This window comes from Bombus vosnesenskii, unplaced genomic scaffold, assembly GCF_011952255.1.
Source record: "Bombus vosnesenskii isolate JDL3184/JDL3185 unplaced genomic scaffold, Bvos_JDL3184-5_v1.1 scf7180000013266, whole genome shotgun sequence".
In the NCBI taxonomy this organism is placed as follows: Eukaryota; Metazoa; Arthropoda; class Insecta; order Hymenoptera; family Apidae; genus Bombus; species Bombus vosnesenskii.
The window spans coordinates 305,844-326,302 of record NW_022882926.1 but is presented as its reverse complement, the minus strand read 5'-3'; the positions used below and the strand labels follow the sequence as shown (position 1 = coordinate 326,302).

At 36.8% G+C, this 20,459-nt stretch overlaps 4 protein-coding genes across 5 annotated transcripts; all 4 read left to right on the top strand.

Annotated features, from left to right (window-relative positions):
* The first annotated feature begins 949 nt into the window (after positions 1–949).
* On the top strand, positions 950–1,772 carry LOC117243599 (glucose dehydrogenase [FAD, quinone]-like). The gene is made up of 2 exons (XM_033511242.1): positions 950–1,124; positions 1,594–1,772. The coding sequence occupies exons 1-2, from the start codon at positions 950–952 to the stop codon at positions 1,770–1,772; spliced, it is 354 nt and encodes a 117-aa protein (XP_033367133.1).
* A 612-nt stretch (positions 1,773–2,384) lies between these two features.
* LOC117243571 (glucose dehydrogenase [FAD, quinone]-like) lies at positions 2,385–3,915 on the top strand. Its single transcript, XM_033511175.1, has one exon. It carries the CDS (start codon positions 2,385–2,387, stop codon positions 3,876–3,878), a length of 1,494 nt encoding a protein of 497 aa, XP_033367066.1. The 3' UTR covers positions 3,879–3,915.
* Positions 3,916–6,407: 2,492 nt separating this feature from the next.
* Positions 6,408–9,901, top strand: LOC117230134 (glucose dehydrogenase [FAD, quinone]-like). The gene is made up of 3 exons (XM_033487256.1): positions 6,408–6,591; positions 7,044–7,214; positions 8,249–9,901. The coding sequence occupies exons 1-3, from the start codon at positions 6,408–6,410 to the stop codon at positions 9,727–9,729; spliced, it is 1,836 nt and encodes a 611-aa protein (XP_033343147.1). The 3' UTR covers positions 9,730–9,901.
* Positions 6,495–19,280, top strand: LOC117230135 (glucose dehydrogenase [FAD, quinone]-like). Of its 2 annotated transcripts, XM_033487258.1 has the most exons (4): positions 15,394–15,452; positions 16,250–16,462; positions 16,930–17,100; positions 17,736–19,279. In XM_033487258.1, the coding sequence occupies exons 2-4, from the start codon at positions 16,279–16,281 to the stop codon at positions 19,214–19,216; spliced, it is 1,836 nt and encodes a 611-aa protein (XP_033343149.1). In that variant the 5' UTR covers positions 15,394–15,452; positions 16,250–16,278; the 3' UTR covers positions 19,217–19,279. The 2 variants fall into 2 exon arrangements, with proteins under 2 accessions (XP_033343148.1, XP_033343149.1); XM_033487257.1 differs by lacking the exons at positions 15,394–15,452; positions 16,250–16,462 and adding an exon at positions 6,495–6,591 and having other exon boundaries at positions 17,736–19,280.
* The last annotated feature ends 1,179 nt before the right edge of the window (positions 19,281–20,459 follow it).

Genomic DNA, 20,459 nt, shown 5'->3' with positions numbered 1-20,459 from the left:
CCTCTGATCTGTCTTTTAAGAAATAGTATCTACATCTGTACTGTAAATTTATTGCCGTCTTATTCTTTTCTCAGCCATGCATGCCAGTTTCACCATAATTTCAATTAGCTTCTTATTCTCTTATCATCTGCATGCACTAAAAAGATGTGATTATTCAGAGAGAGGTAAACTCCGAAGAAATCGATGACATCGAAATACTTCGTCAAACTCACCATTTTGAACAACTTTCTCCCATATTTATAACCACCGCTCAACCTTGGCTTGCAAGGAACAAAGCAATTTATGTTTAATACCATATGTGCTGTTTAACAATTTTGTAATTTTTTGGTTAGAAAACGATTTTCTTGTGACGAGAACTATATTTATAACATTTTTACGCATTGAAAATCAAATAAAGTGCAACAGTCGATATAGCGATCTACTCATCAAAGATTATCTTATGATACCTTTTATTAGTCTAGCACAATCTACAAACCGCCGCTTTTTCTATTTTACTTGCACGACATCGAATATAGTTGCCTTTCACATCAGCGAGTTAAGTATAAGTTGCTACATTTAAGCCTACTTCAAGATGATGAGGTATCATCACATATAGATTTAAATGAAGTATTTTGCGAACATAGTGAAATAAAAGGCTGTGCAGCATCGCAGCGGTTGCAGGTATATGAAAAAGGTTCTTCAGAATGTTAACCTCATCAACACGTTTCACTGGCAATTAAAATCGTTGCGATACACTCATTAAAAAAATAAATATTAGTTTCGCTAGATCCTATTCGAGAAAAGTAACTTTAAGAATGAAAGAACCAAAGCCCCTTAAGGCCCGAAAGAAAAGATGATAGCAATATATATTTAGTAATAATTCTCTTCTACTTATATCGCTAATAAGATGTGTGTTAAGGTATCGAACATTAATGTTACAGATTGATAAATGAATTCGGAGGAATGTAAAATGGATGTCAATCGCATCATTCTCGAAGGGATGAAAACGCATTCGGTGCTATCGATACTCTTAGGCATGTCGCTGTATGCCGTCTATTCGATTGTTCCATACTCCTCATACAATATTTCTACCAAATCATTACTGCCGACTTACGATTTCATAATCGTAGGCGGTGGTTCGGCAGGTACGTCTTATCACGATGCCGATACAAAGTTCCGTTAAAAATCTGCTAAAAGTGTAACTAAAACAGCGGCAGCTGCGTATGTGCGCGCAAGGAAGAAAGCATTGTTACTTGTATGATAGCGTAACACCAAAAATGTTACGTACTTCCCATATATCGATTTTTTCCAAATTTCATTTTCCGACTCTATCTATTTATCGTAGGTATTAGTGATCATATACGCTATTTATATACATTAATGAAGAAATTTTAATATCTTATTCCATTCATATAAGTATGCTGTGAGATCATTATGCAAACATATTGTGAATTTACCGCGAAGTATTATTTCTAATTTCGACAATTTTACTCCCAATCTCGATGTGTTGATGTAAAACTACAAATTCCTGATTTGAAAATATTTGTAACGTTTAAGAAAAAATTTTCTTAGGCTTGTTTTATTAAAATACTCTGTGAATTTACACCATTACAGGAACCGTTATGGCGAATCGTTTGTCCGAGGTAGAAGATTGGGACGTACTCCTGCTGGAAGCAGGTGCCGATGGAAGTGCTACGTATGATGTTCCTACTCTTGCCGCCAATTTGCAACGATCTAAAATCGATTGGAATTACACGACGGAACCGAATGAAAATTACTGTCTCGGTAAATAATATTGAATAATACCTAACTATAATAATGATAGGTACATAATTACAATAATAATACCAGACACTCTAATCATTCAAGACCAACGCACTATTTTTTCCATTGAAAAAAAAGGAATTTGAGAAAAGACAGATAAAATATTATCATGCTTAGAAGAGAATGTAAAGTACTACCTATGGCAATGAGAATAAATGAAGCGAGTAAATATTAAGTAAAGCATTCTAAAATCTGTGCGCATCATAATCTTGCAATTAGCACTAAAAAGACGTGAAAATATCGGACTAAAATTATGTTTCTAATGCAATAAACAGATATTTCAGGCGCAATTAATACTGAACAAAGTTTACATTAATATATAATTATATAGATCTATTTATTTTAAGTAATGACACTTGATTTGTATATAGAACTTTATACTTTATTTATATATACCGATTTATACATAGAACAGTCAGATATATTTGCACAGTTCTAGTGTTAACATAAATCGAAAAATGAATCTATCGTCCATTCCAAAGAGAAGTTAATGTGAATCAGTGACCTTCTAAAATCAATATTTCATTACGAATTACTCGCGATGCTTTCAAAGTTCTTTACTGTAAATTATGTCAACAGCGATGGAAGGCGGTCAGTGCCGCTGGCCACGTGGCAAAGTACTCGGGGGCAGCAGTGGCATAAATTACATGCTTTACGTCCGTGGTGCCAAAAAGGACTACGACATCTGGGAACAGCAAGGCAATCCAGGATGGTCGTATCAGGATGTGCTGCCTTATTTCCTAAAATCTGAAGACAATCGAAATCACAGCTACGCCAAAACACCGTATCATTCAACCGGCGGGTACTTAACCGTCGAAGAACCACAATGGCACACTCCTCTGGCCGCTGCGTTCATTCAAGCCGGCAAAGAAATGGGTTACGAGAATCGAGATATTAACGGAGAACGGCATACTGGCTTTATGATTCCTCAAGGCACCATCAAAGATGGTAGCCGCTGCTCCACGGCGAAAGCCTTCTTGCGGCCAGCCAGGATACGCAAAAATTTACACGTCGCTATGAAAGCACATGTTACCAAAATTTTAATAGATCCGTCAACGAAAAGAGCTTACGGCGTAGAGTTCGTTAGAGACGGGGAAACGTTGCGCGTACATGCCAACAAAGAAGTGATCGTTTCCGGAGGAGCTGTCAATAGCCCCCAGCTGTTGATGTTGTCAGGAATAGGACCTAAAGAACACTTATCGGAACACGGTATACCAGTGATTCAGGACTTAGAAGTGGGCCACAATCTTCAAGACCATATAAGTGCGGGGGGCATTATATTCTTAGTGAATGAAGAAGTTTCAATCGTACAGAACAGACTGATTAATATTAGCTATGCCCTAGAGTACGCTATATCCGGAGACGGTCCTTTGACAACCTTAGGATTTAATGAAGTACTAGGTTTTATTAATACTAAATATGCGAATACCTCCGACGATTTTCCAGACATACAAATGCATATTTGGTCAACGGGGGACTATTCCGAGAGCACTAGAAAGATTTTTGGATTGACGAGAGAATTCTATGATGTCGTATATAGAGATGTTCACAATAAGGACGGGTGGAGTGTGTATCCTACCCTTTTAAGACCTAAAAGTAGAGGAATTATCAAGCTTCGGAGCAACAATCCTTTCGATCACCCATTGATTTATCCAAATTATTTCAAGGAGCCAGAAGACATGGCCACATTGATCGAAGGAGTTAAATTTGTACTCGAGATGAGTAAAACTGCTTCGCTTAGACGTTACGGGAGCAAACTGAATCCGAATCCATTTCCTGACTGCAAGCATATCCCATTGTATAGCGACCCGTACTGGGAGTGCATGATCAGATCTTTCCCCTTAACTATATCACACCCCGTGGGTACTTGTAAGATGGGGCCAAATTCGGACCCAAAAGCGGTGGTTGATCCTTGGCTTCGAGTTTATGGAATTACTGGACTTCGAGTCATAGACAGTTCGATTATGCCAAATTTGATCAGTGGCAATACCAATGCGCCGACTATCATGATTGCAGAGAAGGGTTCCGATATGGTCAAAGAGAAATGGTTGATGGAATTAGACGTATATCAATAGCTGCTTTTGTAAATTAATTTTATGCACCTACTTGTACTATTACGTGCACTTATTGTTGAAGTGGTTACCACTTCTAAGAAAACTCTATATCTGGTCTTTTTAATTTGTTCAAGCACTGAAGCCATTGACAGCGCGTAGACAAAAGAATGCGACGAAGTCAAGCCATAAACAGTAGACAGGCGACTTTGGCTTCGGGGTTTTTCAGTTATTGGGTAACACAGCTAGCGTGCGGATCCGGACCAGCTCAAATTGTATTCTTACTTATTACACTTCTATTTAAATATATTTTCTGCCTTACAATTTATTCACGTGTTTTCTCTGTTTACACATCGAATAACCTCAACACTTATTACATAAGCGAAATTATTTTAAGTAAAATTTGGTGGGAATGATACTTCGATATTTTAAAATGATTCCAGAGAAAATGTGACTTAGTAGATTGTTAAATTAGTTCTCACTTACCGATACGAGTTGTTCTAATCCCAATCGACGCATCGTAAACCGATCCGAGTCCTCGGGAAGTCGATGAGGATCTGGGCTGCGTCCCCTTGCTGCCGCTTCAAGGTTATCCATCTCCTCCCAGAGCATCTATTAGGAAGGCGTTGGTTTTGGAGAAACGTCATCCGATTTGAGCGAAGAAAGTAACGCCTACATTTGCGCCAACATACAAAAATGAGTGTGATGAGTCTTATGTGGGATTTTACTGCGAACTATTATCTTGCGATGTATTGTCTCGCAGAGTATTGTCTTGAGAAATATTGCATTGACAAGTATCGGTGGTGAAACTGTAGAACCATTGCGTTCACACGGATTTCGATGATTTTTTAATATCTTGTTATTTTATGATCCTGAACAACTTTAACAAAAATCTACAGACACCACTACATTGAGTTCTGCCTATAATTATACGCCCGTAAAATCATACGCGTTAGTATTTGTTGTTGACAGCTGGACAGAATTACCTGACCTGGAAACTTAACACTTATCTTCTGTTTATTTATACAATCGAGGGTTGGACGAACTTGGATAAAGATCCATTCAGAATGAGACAAGTCTGCTATAATTGAATTGAAAGTCAATAACATCAAAGAGCTGGGTTTGAGTTTGGGGTAGGCTTTACAATCTGGTCGTCGTGAAGCTGGCTGGCAGTATTTCGATGGAGCAATAAGAATTTTCCCATTTTTTTAAATAATATCAATTATTCATGCCCCTATTAATTTGATAATTAATTTGTACTTACCTGCACAAGCATTGCTTTTTTAGAAGCGTCCTGCAGTCGAAATTCGGAGATTATATTGCAATAAATTGAGCACAATGTCATCGTCTACCAGAAAAAGTCGGCCAGAGTGTGACTGGTCATGCAGTTTAAAATCACTACGTCTGAATTTTGCAAACTATTTTTTTATGGTGCGGAAAACTGCCGTACAGTCGTGGTAAACATCGTGAATATTTTTGCAACATTTTGCACCGTTACATCTTCCCAGAATTCCAGCAACATGAAATAACGCGCAGATAAACCTGTTGCTCGCTTATTATCAAAATCTTTTATTGCGTTGTAAAAGCTGGCAAAACAAGAATGTATCAAAACACAAATTTCCATTATTGAAATAACAATTGAATATCACCATCTTTATCTCAACGATATATGACACTTGTAAAAAAAATATTTATCTTTTAGAATCAGGCACGACTTTTTTGCTGATCCAATATCCACAATTTGGACAAACCCTCTAAATCTTCCCGCAACAGTCGAGATCTGAAATGTATCCATGATCTACATAAATTAATCGCATCTTTGTTTACCTTAGATAAGAGACGCACATATGTATGTAATTCTGACCTGATACAATAGTGACACAGAATATAGTATTTAAGCACCCACCAAGAAGCGTTCGTCACCACTGTTCACGTCGCATCGAAGCACGCTCTTAGGTATGGTAAACATAATCACCCATATATGAAATCGTTCTTTAAATTCAGTATTTTCGCTAATACTTGGCTGCTACATTATTTCTAATCTTTTATATTTTACCACATAATATCCACATCTATGCTATAAGTTTACTGATACCACATAGATTTCTCTTCTGTATTTGTAAAGTGTTAAAAATAGTTAGCTTCCTCATCAGTGAGCTAAGTTTAGGTTGAGCTGTATAAAAATGAGATTGTGTATAGCAAGATGAAGAGTAATCATAGCGTGAATTTCATTGAATTATTTTACGAATATCTACTTGGAAACAAAAGTCGAGTATCACCGGGCCGGTATATGAAAAAATTGTCCAAAACGTTAACTTCGGCAATATGTATTAAGGTCATCGAAATTAATGAGCTGTACTGTTCTTAGAATAAATAGCAAACAAGATATTTGTTTCTACAAACTCTGCTACAAACCATTGGAGTATAGTAGATTGAAGTATGTAAGAAGCAAATACCGATCGTGTCTGAAGAGATAAATAAGGATAATACGTGTTTATTAATAATTCTCTGTAACTTAATATCATAGATTGACAGCGGAAATATAAGTACAAAATGGATGTCAAACGCATCATTTTCGGAGGGATGAAGTCACAACCGATCACATCGATCATTTCGATGCTCGTAAGCATGTCGCTATACGTCATCTATTCGATTGTTCCTTACTCTTCGACGAATCTTCCTTCCAAATCGCTATTGCCAGCTTACGATTTCATAGTCGTGGGCGGTGGTTCTGCAGGTATGGTTTTTCATATTATCCACGTGAAGTTCCGTCCTAAACTGATAAAAATTTGTCAAAGATAACTGCATCTGTGTGTTTGCGTGCGGAGAAGGTCGCGTTATTGCTCCTAATATGATGGATAGATGCAAAAAATTTAACAATTCACATATCCCGATTTTTTGCCAAATTTCTTTTGACGACTTTGACAATCCACTGGATATATTAGCACTATTGTACGTTACTTTAACATCTAATTTCCTTCGTCTAAATATATTTTCCGCTTACTTTGTAAACGTACTTTTGCATTATCGCGAATTTCGATTCGTAATTTCGACAAATTATCTCCTTTACATGATGTTTTGAAATTAGGCTACGGACATTCGATTCAAAGATATCTGGGACGTTAAACTGGATTTAGATTTTATAGATATGTTTTCTTCAAAATGCTCTGTAACTTTACACGATGACAGGAGCCGTGGTGGCAAGTCGCTTGTCCGAAATGGAAGAATGGAACGTACTCCTGTTGGAAGCAGGTGGAGATGGAAGTGCTGTCTATGATATTCCTTCTCTTGCCGACAATCTGCAGCTCACCAAAATCGATTGGGAATACACGACGGAATCCAATGAAAATTACTGTCGAGGTAAAAAGTGTCGAATTATTCTGACTTATAAATAAAAACAGTAAATAGTTGATTACAGAAACAATACTGCATCCCCTAATCATCCACATCTAACGCTCTATTTTTTACGTTGAAAAGAATGGGAAGTAGATAAAATTATATAACGCTTGGAAAGGATTATAAAATGCAATCTATAGCAATGAGAATAAACGAAGCATGTAAATAGGTAAATCTTTCTATAACATTGGCAAATCATCACAATTCATTTCTAACGTAAACTGTCACTAAGCATACCAGAGAAGTTAAAATAACAGATTTGAAATTTTGTATTCTACAATTACAAAAAACATACAGGTATTACTGCTATTAATGTTTTATCTCGTAATATATATATAGAGAGAGAGAGAGAAAGAGAAAGAGAGAGAGAGAAAAAGAAAGAGAGAGAGAGAGAGAGAGAGGAAATGGGTGGATAAATGGATAATAGAATATTTATATAAACAAGATTAAGTGTAAGTACAATGTGTATGCTAATCCAGATACACACGCTAGTAGCGTTACTTTATGAAAGAGCTTCGAAGCCATGGGACTATGGGTATTTATACAATTACGAAAAACTGGCTTGTCTGTACCCCGCCGCACGCATCAAAAGCATGATCCTAGTAAGGCTATGAGGCTGAGAGGCCCGTCAAATTGATTAAGTGTTAAACAATACTCAATGGCTTTGAAGACTAAGAAAGCTAAACACTAGAGATGATGTGCAGTTTTCCTTGAAGTGGAAACCACTTCAACAATTGCCAAAATTAATATTGCTTTTTATTAATTTATAAATATGCAGGCTTATTAATTTCAAGAAACACCACTTGAATTATATTGATTTGTATTTAGAACCAATAGATAGATTTAGGCATACTTAATGTCAAATCTAAATTGAAGAATGAATCTATCGCCGAACCCAAAGATATATAAACATGAATTAATAACCAAACAACAACAATATTCGTTCATGGATTATTTGCAACACTTTTGATATACTTTAACGTAAATTATACCCACAGCGATGGAGAATGGTCGTTGCCGCTGGCCACGTGGCAAATTACTTGGAGGTAGCAGCGGAATAAACTCCATGCTTTACGTCCGTGGTGCCAAAAAAGACTACGACATCTGGGAACAACAAGGCAATCCAGGATGGTCTTATCAGGATGTGCTGCCTTACTTTCTCAAATCCGAAGACAATCGAAATCACAGCTACGCCAAAACACCGTATCATTCGACCGGCGGGTACTTAACCGTTGAAGAACCACAATGGCACACTCCCCTGGCCGCTGCGTTCATTCAAGCCGGCCAAGAAATGGGTTACGAGATTCGAGATATTAATGGCGAACGGCAAACTGGCTTTATGATTCCTCAAGGCACCATCAGAGATGGTAGCCGCTGCTCCACAGCGAAAGCCTTCTTGCGGCCAGCCAGGACGCGTAAGAATTTCCACGTCGCTATGGAAGCGTATGTTACCAAAATTTTAATAGATTCGTCGTCGAAAAAGGCTTACGGCGTAGAGTTCGTTAGAAACGGGGAGACGTTGAGCGTACGTGCCAACAAGGAGGTGATCGTTTCCGGAGGAACTATCAATAGCCCCCAGTTATTGATGCTGTCGGGAATAGGACCTAAAGAACACTTATCGGAACACCGTATAACAGTGATTCAGGATTTAAAAGTGGGCCATAATCTTCAAGATCATGTAGGAGTGGGAGGCCTTATGTTTTTAGTGAATGAGGAAATTTCATCCATACTGAGCAAGATGACTAATATTAGCTATATTCTAGAATACGCCATGTCCGGTGATAGTCCTTTGTCTACCTTAGCAACAGTGGAGGGAACATGTTTTATCAATACCAAATACGCGAATGCCTCCGATGACTTCCCAGACATACAACTGCATTTTATGTCATCGGGACCAAATACCGAAATTTTTAGGGAGGATCGTGGACTGACCAGAGAATTCTACGACGCCGTATATGGAAAGCTTGGCGGTAGGGGCTCGTGGAGCGCGTTTCCCGCGCTTTTAAGACCAAAAAGCAGAGGTGTTATCAAGCTTCGAAGCAACAATCCGTTCGATCATCCATTGATTTATCCGAATTATTTCAAGGAGCCAGAAGACATGGCGACATTGGTCGAAGGAGCTAAGTTTGTGTTTGAATTGAGTAAAACTGCTTCGTTTAAACGTTACGGGAGCGAAATGAATCCGACACCATTTCCTGGCTGCAAGCATATTCCCATGTATAGCGATCTTTTCTGGGAGTGTATGGCCAGATTTGTTCCCGTGACTATATATCACCCCGTGGGTACTTGCAAAATGGGGCCTAAGTCGGACGCGAAAGCCGTGGTAGATTCTCGGCTTCGAGTTTATGGAGTTGCTGGACTTCGAGTCATAGACGCTTCGATTATGCCAAACCAAGTGAGTGGTAATACCAATGCGCCGACTATTATGATTGGCGAGAAGGGTGCCGACATGGTAAAAGAGGATTGGTTGAAGAAATAGGGTTCGGATTGATTGCTACTATTGTAAATTCATTTTAAGCGACTGCTAGTAGTATACCATTACGTAATTAAAACATACGGTTGTGAATTGAAAACAAATTTTCATTATGTATCGCGTATGGCGGAGCACGGTTTAAAATATGGCCTTGTATTATAAAATTAGACGATCAACGTCAAATTAACGTAAGTGAAGTTAGATTATAATTAAATGAAGAAACATTCTTTCGAATATATATCGTAATACTGCATCCGTCCTCTAGATATCATAATGTTTAAAGTAATATGATCGCACGTACTTTGTTAGGATAAGAAGAATGTTTCGTACATGTATAATAGTATAAACTATGTGTTATGCAATAAAATAGTTATTACAATAATTTGTCTTTGATTTCGTCATGTATCGTGCGAACGTTGACTTTGATATAATTGCTCCTTCAAGAGGAAATGTAGTACAATAAAATACTATAATATGTTCAACGCGTCGAGGCGATAAACGTAAGCAAAACGAGAGTGATACAGATGCAACTGTTGGCTGCCGACTAGTGACATTCGAGAAATTAACATTTTAAGTAACTTTTCTTATACATGTATCTGTTGGTCGGAAACTATAGTTCCTAAGGGAAAAAACTATAGTTGCGAATATAGATTTCGAAATATTTGCAAAAACCATTGATAATCAGCAGTGGTTTTTGCGCATGAAATAATTTATCGGATAATAGAAGTAGTTCGGTATCTCATGAACAATACCTGGACAAATAGAGAGAGTAAGACGGACAATGCTAAAGCCATTTTTGTATTCAAATGCAAGGAGGCCATTATGAACACTTCTTAAGAAGCTATACAGAGAGAGTTAATGTACAAATTCACTGTAACTCGAAAGCGAGGAAAAATAGGATACGTGTTTGCAAGAACGTCCTTTCTTGTACAGAATCTACAGCCGCACCGGTTTCTGGATGCTACGAGAAATTCTGCATAATTAAGGAATACAATTGTATAATCATTATAGAGATTGGATATATAGTATAGTGAAGTACAGTTTGAAAAAGTGAAAAATACTATACTTACTGTAAGCATTTCTAGTTTAACTAGAAAGAATAGAAATATGTGTTAGAGGTACATAACACCATTTATCTCGTGCACATACACATGTAAAATAAAAATGTACACTAAACAATAAAAGATATATTTGCGTGTATATACATTGGCAGTGTACCATATCTAAACGCAATTCGAACTTCAGGTGAGATAAATAAAAGAAATTCACAGTCACTATCGGAATCGAAAACCAATGTTCCTCTGACTTCTACTTATTTTATTTACATCTGTTTAGCAAAAATCCAAAAAGTAAATAAAATGACGAAACGATGTTATTTATACACCTTGTTAGAGAGGTAGTCGTTGGACTTTCACACCATTTTTCTAGCTGTTATCAAATTTTCATTTCAGTTATTAGGAGGTGGGGAACTATGAATTTCCAACTGTTATTTTTTCAAGACTAATTTTATTCTAATTTCTCAAAAGATATGAAGTCCTTTCACGAAATTTAAGAAAAACTATTATCACCTTTTAAAGGATGTACGAATGCTTTTTCACACTGAATATACGTAATTTACGATGTTGCAAAACAATTTCTCAAAATACCTCGTTTACGTGATTATCAACAAAATAGCACTCGTCGGTTTGCGTTCCACTATGTCGTTCCATTATATCGTTGCATAATCTTACGTTTAACGTTTTGTAGATATTACAAGACATATATATTTTTATTTTTGAAATAAATTTTCTTGTAGTTACAACCTTTTATCAAGGACAAATTTAAGGTAGAAATAATTTCGAAAAAATAATAAACTGAATAAAACCGTGACGCTTATGTGTAATGAATCGTCAAAAGCGACCAAGAGACCTCAAAATATTTTTCGTAAATATGCACATTAATTTAATGACATGTCAGCATCACCCAAATGTGTTCATTAATAATTCTCTATTACTTCGTCTTATCTTGCGAATAAGATTATTGTGAATGTATCATAACATAATATTACACACTGACAAAGGAAATAGGAGAAGTACAAAGTGGATATCGGAGCATTTCGGAGGGATGAAAACAGCACCAACTGTACCGGTGCTTTTGATGTTTTTATGCGTATCGTTTTCTATCATCATCATCATGTATGTATCACGTATTCTATTGTGTCCTACTCTTCGACGAGTGTTCCTTCCAAATTACTGTCACCAGTTTACAACCTATTAGTCGTGGTGGGTTGTTCTTTTTTCATTACGTCGTTAGAAAATTCCATTTTTTGATCAATTGATACGAGAATTTATCAACTTATCAATTTATCAATTTATCCATTTATCAATTCATCAATTCATCATTTCATCAATTCATCAATTCTTCGATTCCTCGATTCATCGATTCATCGATTCATCAACTCATCCATTCATACATTCATCAATTCATCAATTCATCAGTTCATCAGTTCATCAATTCATCAGTTCATCAATTCATCAATTCATCAATTCATCAATTCATCAATTCATCAATTCATCAATTCATCAATTCATCAATTCATCAATTCATCAATTCATCAATTCATCAATTCATCAATTCATCGATTCATCGATTCAGCAATTCATCAATTCATTTTAATTTCATATAACGGCTCCATCTTATGTATAGCATATTAATGACATTGTGCGTCGTTTCTATATGTTAACGACTATATTATAACATCTTGTTTTCTTCATATTTTTATTTCTTTGTTTTCTTCAATATGTATTTTAGGTTTGTTTTGTAACCATATTTAGAATTCATCGAGAATTTCATTTCGTAATCTCGACTAAATGTCTCCCTTTCTCGATATTTCGAAACAAAACTACATACTCCTGCCTTAAAAATACTTATAGCTTTTAATTATTTTCAGTCGTCTCAACTACGTTCTATTTAAAATGTATCGTCAATTTGCACGATTACAGGAGCCCTTATGGCGAATTGCTTGTTCAAAATAGAAGATTGGGACGTACTCCTCCTGGAAGCAGGTGGCGATGGAAATGCTATATATGATATTTCTTTACCGGACAGTGTGCAGTCTGAAATCGATTGGAAATACAGGATGGAATCTAATGAACTGCAATTCCTTAGAGACGGAAATACATAGAGAATACAACATTGAGCCCCTGTCTTACATACAACATCCTTTACTATTACCAAGAAAAAAATTCCCACCCAGGCATTAGGCGCCTTGAGCATCTACATGCACATAAGAAGAAAATCTTGTCTTCGTGGTGTACAGACACTGTTGTAGCGCCCGTGTATTCCCTTGTCTTAGATGGACAGAGAAGGAAATATAAACTACTTATTCTATAAAATCTGGCAAAGGACTGTGAATTTTCTGCTCATTCTGCAGTTTCTATAGTTATATATAATACGACTTTTCTTTCTAATGCAGCTGGTGTAGTCATCTGTTTTACGGAATGAGCTCACGAGTATACGAATAATGAATATATAAGTAATTGGCTAACCTTGCTTCTTACAATTTATTTTAGGACCACGAAATAAATAGTTGATTATTACAGTAGACAAACACTATTTGCGCCTCGAAATACTCGATAAGTCTTTGATAAGATTAACAAAAGTTAGAAATGGTCAGAGCCTGAAAAGTTGGCCATATCTGAGCTCTTTATTTCCAAACATCTATGTGTAACACGAGCGTTATTAATTTATATTCGTTATGATATTGTTTGATGCCGAAAGATTCCCTACTACCTACTACTAAGGAGAGGAAATGAATAAAATTTTATATTTGCCCACTTCAAACTAAACACATCGGTTTGTAAAGCTTCAGAATTAGATTTCCAGTGATAAGCAATATTAGTATTTACGTCGGTTGTCGTCCACTGTATGCGCACAAGGGTCTAGCTGATGGATTAGGGTTATGATGCTAACGAAACCTCGGAATACGAAAACGATTCGATGGAGATTGTTCACAAGGTACCGGATATTTAAATCGTCTAACTGCTGATGTGAGTTATATTTATTAACCTTATTTGTAACATTCTGCCAGCTTATCTACTCAATCGTCAAAATAGGTGTTGGTTTTCGAAAAAGAATATTTTGATCGAGTACTGAGCTGGAAACTGGAGCTAGAAGAGTGACGGCCATATTACCGTCAAAATACAGAAAGGAATGTGATGAGTCTTGCCAGAAATTGTCTTGCGATATATTGTCTCGTAGAGTATTGTCTTGTGACGAGCATTGATGGGGAAGCTGGAGAAACGTTACGTCCTCTTGGATATCAATGACTATTGAATTTGTTGCTGGGAGCATGATCCTGAACAACTTTTTTCTGTACATGTAAGCTTTAGTCGATCATAGTTTCTGAATTATTTTCTAAAAGCTATCAATACCACTGCAGTAAACTTTGTCTACAATTATGCCTCCGTATCAGCGTATGCGATAGCATTCGTTACCGTATCCCTGGTAGCGGACGGGTATGGTGAGTCACCGAAACCAAGCTCTTATCTTCTGTTTATAGCACATTCCAATGTGAACCAGATTTGGGTAACCTATAGTAAAATCTGCACACAACTACATGTGCGACACTGTTACAAATGTCTGTTATAATTCAATTTATGTAAGGAAGGACACACATCACCAATTTCGACGATCCTGAAATGTGTTATTATATTATACAAACAATATCAATTACATTAGGTTTTCATTACCTCTCAATTGAACATGCAAACGGCTACATTTTTGTATGGACCAACCTAACTTTGACTCAATGAAATTATTCATTCTTTTTTCGCATAATTACATTAATGATGAATAGTATCATTCATCAAGACAAATCCATGGGTTACTGGTTGGGTTATATTCATATCTTGTCTTTGTGAGATGGCCGGTAACACTAGAGTAGCAATTATAAATTCCTATTTCATGCGATTTTATCAGTATATTCTCAATTCAATTACTACGATTTATTATTATTCACATTTACGAAACATACTTCGATATTCAACTTAAAAACACACCATGTATATTTGTCATTAGGATACGTGTGCAAATAGAAAGATAAGATATAGTGCAATGTTTCGTATATCAAAAGGTTCATTGAAACTTATTTCAGGTTGTCCATGCCGGCCACATACTACGCTAGACCATTCCACACCTAATTCACATTCATTTTTATCTTTGTGTTATCCAAAATCGCTATCTCTCTCCTGAATGTCATATGCAGAATGACTTATGCTGAACTATGTCCAAACACAGTCATCTATTCCATATTCAGATGCAACGGTAAAATAGATTGGTCACAAATCGAACTCGCACGTTTATTACTTTTATTCCCATCTGCACTGTTAAAAGTATATTATAGTCATTGATATTGCTTCAAATAGGGTGCGCTCTTCCCACCAACCCATAAGTCTACTTCAGTTTCAATAATGTGAACGATTAGTCGCAGTTTGCTAAATGATCTTTTGAAAAGTGGTCTGTCGCTACAACGAAATAATCGTATGTCTAAAGATATATGTTTACAAAGTTGTTTTAAGTATTCAAACCTTGGAAAAGTTTCTCGTGCTTCTACTACATAATTATGCTGTTTTTCATGTCGCGCAATAATTGCTCAGAATTCAGTACATAAGCGATCGCTCGCCAGAAGCATTCGTCGTCTTGGGTCACGTCCCATCGGAAGTTTCTTTTAGATTTCGTGTTTAATTTACGTATGTATTGCACAAATTTCTGTATTTTCGCTAATATTTCGCCATCTCATTACCTCTGATCTACTTTTTAAGAAATAATATCTACATCTATGCTGTAAGTTTATTGTCGTCTTATTCATTTATCGACCACGTATGTCAGTGACACCGCAATTTCAAATAACTTCTGATTCTCTTACCATCTGTACACATAAAAAAATCTGATTATTTAGAGATGGGTAAATCTCAAAAAATTTCTCTCATAATTATAACCACCGCATTGAAAATCAAGTAAAGTGCAAAAGTCGATGTAGCGATCTATCCATCAAAGATTATTTCATGATACCTTCTTTAGTCTAGCACAATATACAAACCGCCGCTTTTTCTATTTTACGTGCACGACATCGAAAATAGTTGCCTTTCTCATCAGCGAGTTAAGTATAACTTGCTACATTTAAGCCTACTTCAATGATCAGGTATCATCACATATAGATTTAAATGAAGTATTTTGCGAATATAGTGAAATAAAAGGCTGTGCAGCATCGCAGCGGTTGCAGGTATATGAAAAAGGTTCTTCAGAATGTTAACCTCATCAACACGTTTCACTAGCAATTAAAATCGTTGCGATACACTCATTAAAAAAATAAATATTAGTTTCGCTAGATCCCATTCGAGAAAAGTAGGTTTAAGAATGAAAGGACCAAGCCCTTAGGGCCCGACAAAACAAATGATGGTAATATGCATTCAGTAATAATTCTGTGCCACTTCGTCTTATATCGCGAATAAGATGTGTGTTAAGGTATCGAACATTGATGTTACAGATTGATAAAGGAATTCGGGGGAGTGTAAAATGGATGTCAATCGCATCATTTTCGGGGGGATGAGATCACAACCGATCACATCGACGATATCGATGCTCATAAGCGTGTTGCTATACGTCATATATTCGAATGTTCCTTACTCTTCGACGAATGTTCCTTCCAAATCGCTATTGCCATCTTATGATTTCATAGTCGTGGGCGGTGGTTCTGCAGGTATGGTTTTTCATATTATCCACGCGAAGTTCCTAAATTTGATAAAAGTGTGTCAAAGATAAGTGCATCGGTGTGTTTGCGTTCGAAGATGTTCGCGTTACTGCTCCTAACACGAGGAATTGACGCAAAAATTTAACAATTCAGAAATCGCAATTTTTTTGTCAAATTTCCCTTCGCAACTCTGTCAATCCACTAGATGTATTAGCAATGTTGTACGTTATTTCCTCATACTAACACCGAAATTTTAAGTTCTAATTTCCTTCATCTAAATATATTTTCCATTTACTTCGTAAACGTATCTTTGCGTTATCGCGAATTTTGTTTCTTAATTTCAACAAATTATCTCTCTCGATGTTTTGAAATTAGACTACGGACTTTCGAGTCAAAGATAGTTGTGACGTTAAATTGAATTAAAATTTCTTAGATATATTTTATTTAAAATGCAGTGTAACTTTGCACGATGACAGGAGCCGTGGTGTCAAGTCGCTTGTCCGAAATAGAAGATTGGAACGTACTCCTCCTCGAAGCAGGTGGCGATGGAAGTGCTATCTATGATATTCCTTCTCTTGCCAACAATCTGCAATTCACCAAAATCGATTGGGGATACACGACGGAACCCAACAAAAATTACTGTCGAGGTAAAAAGTATGGAATTATATCGACTTATAAATAATAACAGTAAATAGATAATTACAAAAGCAAAACTGCATCCGCTAATCATCCATGTCTAACGCTCTACTTTTTACGGTGGAAAGAAGGGGAAGTAGATAAAATTATATCACGCTTGAAAAGGATTATAAAATACAATTTATGGCAGTAAGAACAAACGAAGCGTGTAAATAAGCGAATCTTTCTAAAACATTCGCAAATAATCACAATACAGTTCTAACGTATGTTGTCGCTGAACTTTCCAAATGCGATGAAATGACAGATCTAAAATTTTTTATTTTGTAATTACTAAAAAGATACAGGTATTATAACCATAATTAATATTGCTTTGTATTAAAATATATAAATGTGTTTGTATACAAATACAAAACATATAAATGTGCGGACGTATTAATTTCAAGTAATACCACTTGAATTTTATTGATTTGTATATAGTACCAATAGGTAGATTTAGGCATACCTAATTCAAATCTAAATCGAAGAATGAATCTATCGCCGAACCAAAAGATATATAATCGTGAATTAATAACCAAACGACAGCAATATTCGTTAATGAATTATTCGCAACGCTTACAACGTACTTTAACATAAATTATACCCACAGCGATGGAGAATGGTCGTTGCCGCTGGCCACGTGGCAAATTACTTGGAGGTAGCAGCGGAATAAACTCCATGCTTTACGTCCGTGGTGCCAAAAAAGACTACGACATCTGGGAACAGCAAGGCAATCCAGGATGGTCGTATCAGGATGTGCTGCCTTATTTCCTAAAATCTGAAGACAATCGAAATCATAGCTACGCCAAAACACCGTATCATTCAACCGGCGGGTACTTAACCGTAGAAGAACCACGATGGCACACTCCTCTGGCCGCTGCGTTCATTCAAGCCGGCAAAGAAATGGGTTACGAGAATCGAGATATTAACGGAGAACGGCATACTGGCTTTATGATTCCTCAAGGCACCATCAGAGATGGTAGCCGCTGTTCCACGGCGAAAGCCTTCTTGCGGCCAGCCAGGATGCGGAAAAATTTACACGTCGCCATGGAAGCGTATGTTACCAAAATTTTAATAGATCCGTCAACGAAAAGGGCTTACGGCGTAGAGTTCGTTAGAGACGGGGAAACGTTGCGCGTACATGCCAACAAAGAAGTGATCGTTTCCGGTGGAGCTATTAATAGCCCCCAGTTGTTGATGCTGTCAGGAATAGGACCTAGAGAACACTTATCAGATCACGGTATAGCAGTGATTCAAGACTTAAGAGTAGGCCATAATCTTCAAGATCATATAAGCGTGGGAGGCCTTATGTTCTTGGTGAATGAAGAAATTTCAGCCATAGAGACCAAGATAACTAATATCAGCTATATCCTAGAATACGCCATATACGGAGACGGTCCTTTGACTACCTTAGCAACAGTGGAGGGAACATGTTTTATCAATACCAAATACGCGAATGCCTCCGATGACTTCCCAGATATACAACTGCATTTTGTACCATCGGGACAAAATAGCGAAAGTTTTATGGAATATCGTGGACTGACCAGAGAATTCTACGACGCCGTATATGGAAAGTTTGGCGGTAGGGGCTCGTGGAGCGCGTTTCCCGCGCTTTTAAGACCAAAAAGCAGAGGTGTTATCAAGCTTCGCAGCAACAATCCGTTCGATCATCCATTGATTTATCCGAATTATTTCAAGGAGCCAGAAGACATGGCGACATTGGTCGAAGGAGCTAAGTTTGTGTTTGAATTGAGTAAAACTGCTTCGTTTAAACGTTACGGGAGCGAAATGAATCCGACACCATTTCCTGGCTGCAAGCATATTCCCATGTATAGCGATCTTTTCTGGGAGTGCATGGCCAGATTTGTTCCCGTGACTATATATCACCCCGTGGGTACTTGCAAAATGGGGCCTAAGTCGGACGCGAAAGCCGTGGTAGATTCTCGGCTTCGAGTTTATGGAGTTGCTGGACTTCGAGTCATAGACGCTTCGATTATGCCAAACCAAGTGAGTGGTAATACCAATGCGCCGACTATTATGATTGGCGAGAAGGGTGCCGACATGGTAAAAGAGGATTGGTTGAAGAAATAGGGTTCGGATTGATTGCTACTATTGTAAATTCATTTTAAGCGACTGCTAGTAGTATACGTAATTAAAACATACGGTTGTGAATTGAAAACAAATTTTCATTATGTATCGCGTATGGCGGAGCACGGTTTAAAATATGGCCTTGTATTATAAAATTAGACGATCAACGTCAAATTAACGTAAGTGAAGTTAGATTATAATTAAATGAAGAAACATTCTTTCGAATATATATCGTAATACTGCATCCGTCCTCTAGATATCATAATGTTTAAAGTAATATGATCGCACGTACTTTGTTAGGATAAGAAGAATGTTTCGTACATGTATAATAGTATAAACTATGTGTTATGCAATAAAATAGTTATTACAATAATTTGTCTTTGATTTCGTCATGTATCGTGCGAACGTTGACTTTGATATAATTGCTCCTTCAAGAGGAAATGTAGTACAATAAAATACTATAATATGTTCAACGCGTCGAGGCGATAAACGTAAGCAAAACGAGAGTGATACAGATGCAACTGTTGGCTGCCGACTAGTGACATTCGAGAAATTAACATTTTAAGTAACTTTTCTTATACATGTATCTGTTGGTCGGAAACTATAGTTCCTAAGGGAAAAAACTATAGTTGCGAATATAGATTTCGAAATATTTGCAAAAACCATTGATAATCAGCAGTGGTTTTTGCGCATGAAATAATTTATCGGATAATAGAAGTAGTTCGGTATCTCATGAACAATACCTGGACAAATAGAGAGAGTAAGACGGACAATGCTAAAGCCATTTTTGTATTCAAATGCAAGGAGGCCATTATGAACACTTCTTAAGAAGCTATACAGAGAGAGTTTGTTAATGTACAAATTCACTGTAACTCGAAAGCGAGGAAAAATAGGATACGTGTTTGCAAGAACGTCCTTTCTTGTACAGAATCTACAGCCGCACCGGTTTCTGGATGCTACGAGAAATTCTGCATAATCAAGGAATACAATTGTGTAGTATCGGGGAAAAGGGCCTAAGAAACATCGAGTTAACCATGGACCCACCGCGTGAGAAGAAACACCCAACAGTTCTCACAAAGGACATGACCTAACAAACAAACACTCACCACACTAAAGAAATAAATCAATCAAATTCGAAGATGGTATCCCACTGGGGGTATCCATCCACATGTTATATTATTATACCACTAAGCTATAATACTTTATCAAATGTCCTACTGGACAAATTGTGAAATGTAAATAAATA

Bases quoted from the DNA above. Each gene is read 5' to 3' on its own strand.
- LOC117243599 (XM_033511242.1), top strand. From the start codon at position 950: ATGGATGTCAATCGCATCATTCTCGAAGGGATGAAAACGCATTCGGTG. The intron at 1,125-1,593 runs GTACGTCTTATC...ACACCATTACAG, and splicing joins CGTAGGCGGTGGTTCGGCAG to GAACCGTTATGGCGAATCGT.
- LOC117243571 (XM_033511175.1), top strand. From the start codon at position 2,385: ATGGAAGGCGGTCAGTGCCGCTGGCCACGTGGCAAAGTACTCGGGGGC.
- LOC117230134 (XM_033487256.1), top strand. From the start codon at position 6,408: ATGGATGTCAAACGCATCATTTTCGGAGGGATGAAGTCACAACCGATC. The intron at 6,592-7,043 runs GTATGGTTTTTC...ACACGATGACAG, and splicing joins CGTGGGCGGTGGTTCTGCAG to GAGCCGTGGTGGCAAGTCGC. The intron at 7,215-8,248 runs GTAAAAAGTGTC...TTATACCCACAG, and splicing joins CAATGAAAATTACTGTCGAG to CGATGGAGAATGGTCGTTGC.
- LOC117230135 (XM_033487258.1), top strand. From the start codon at position 16,279: ATGGATGTCAATCGCATCATTTTCGGGGGGATGAGATCACAACCGATC. The intron at 16,463-16,929 runs GTATGGTTTTTC...GCACGATGACAG, and splicing joins CGTGGGCGGTGGTTCTGCAG to GAGCCGTGGTGTCAAGTCGC. The intron at 17,101-17,735 runs GTAAAAAGTATG...TTATACCCACAG, and splicing joins CAACAAAAATTACTGTCGAG to CGATGGAGAATGGTCGTTGC.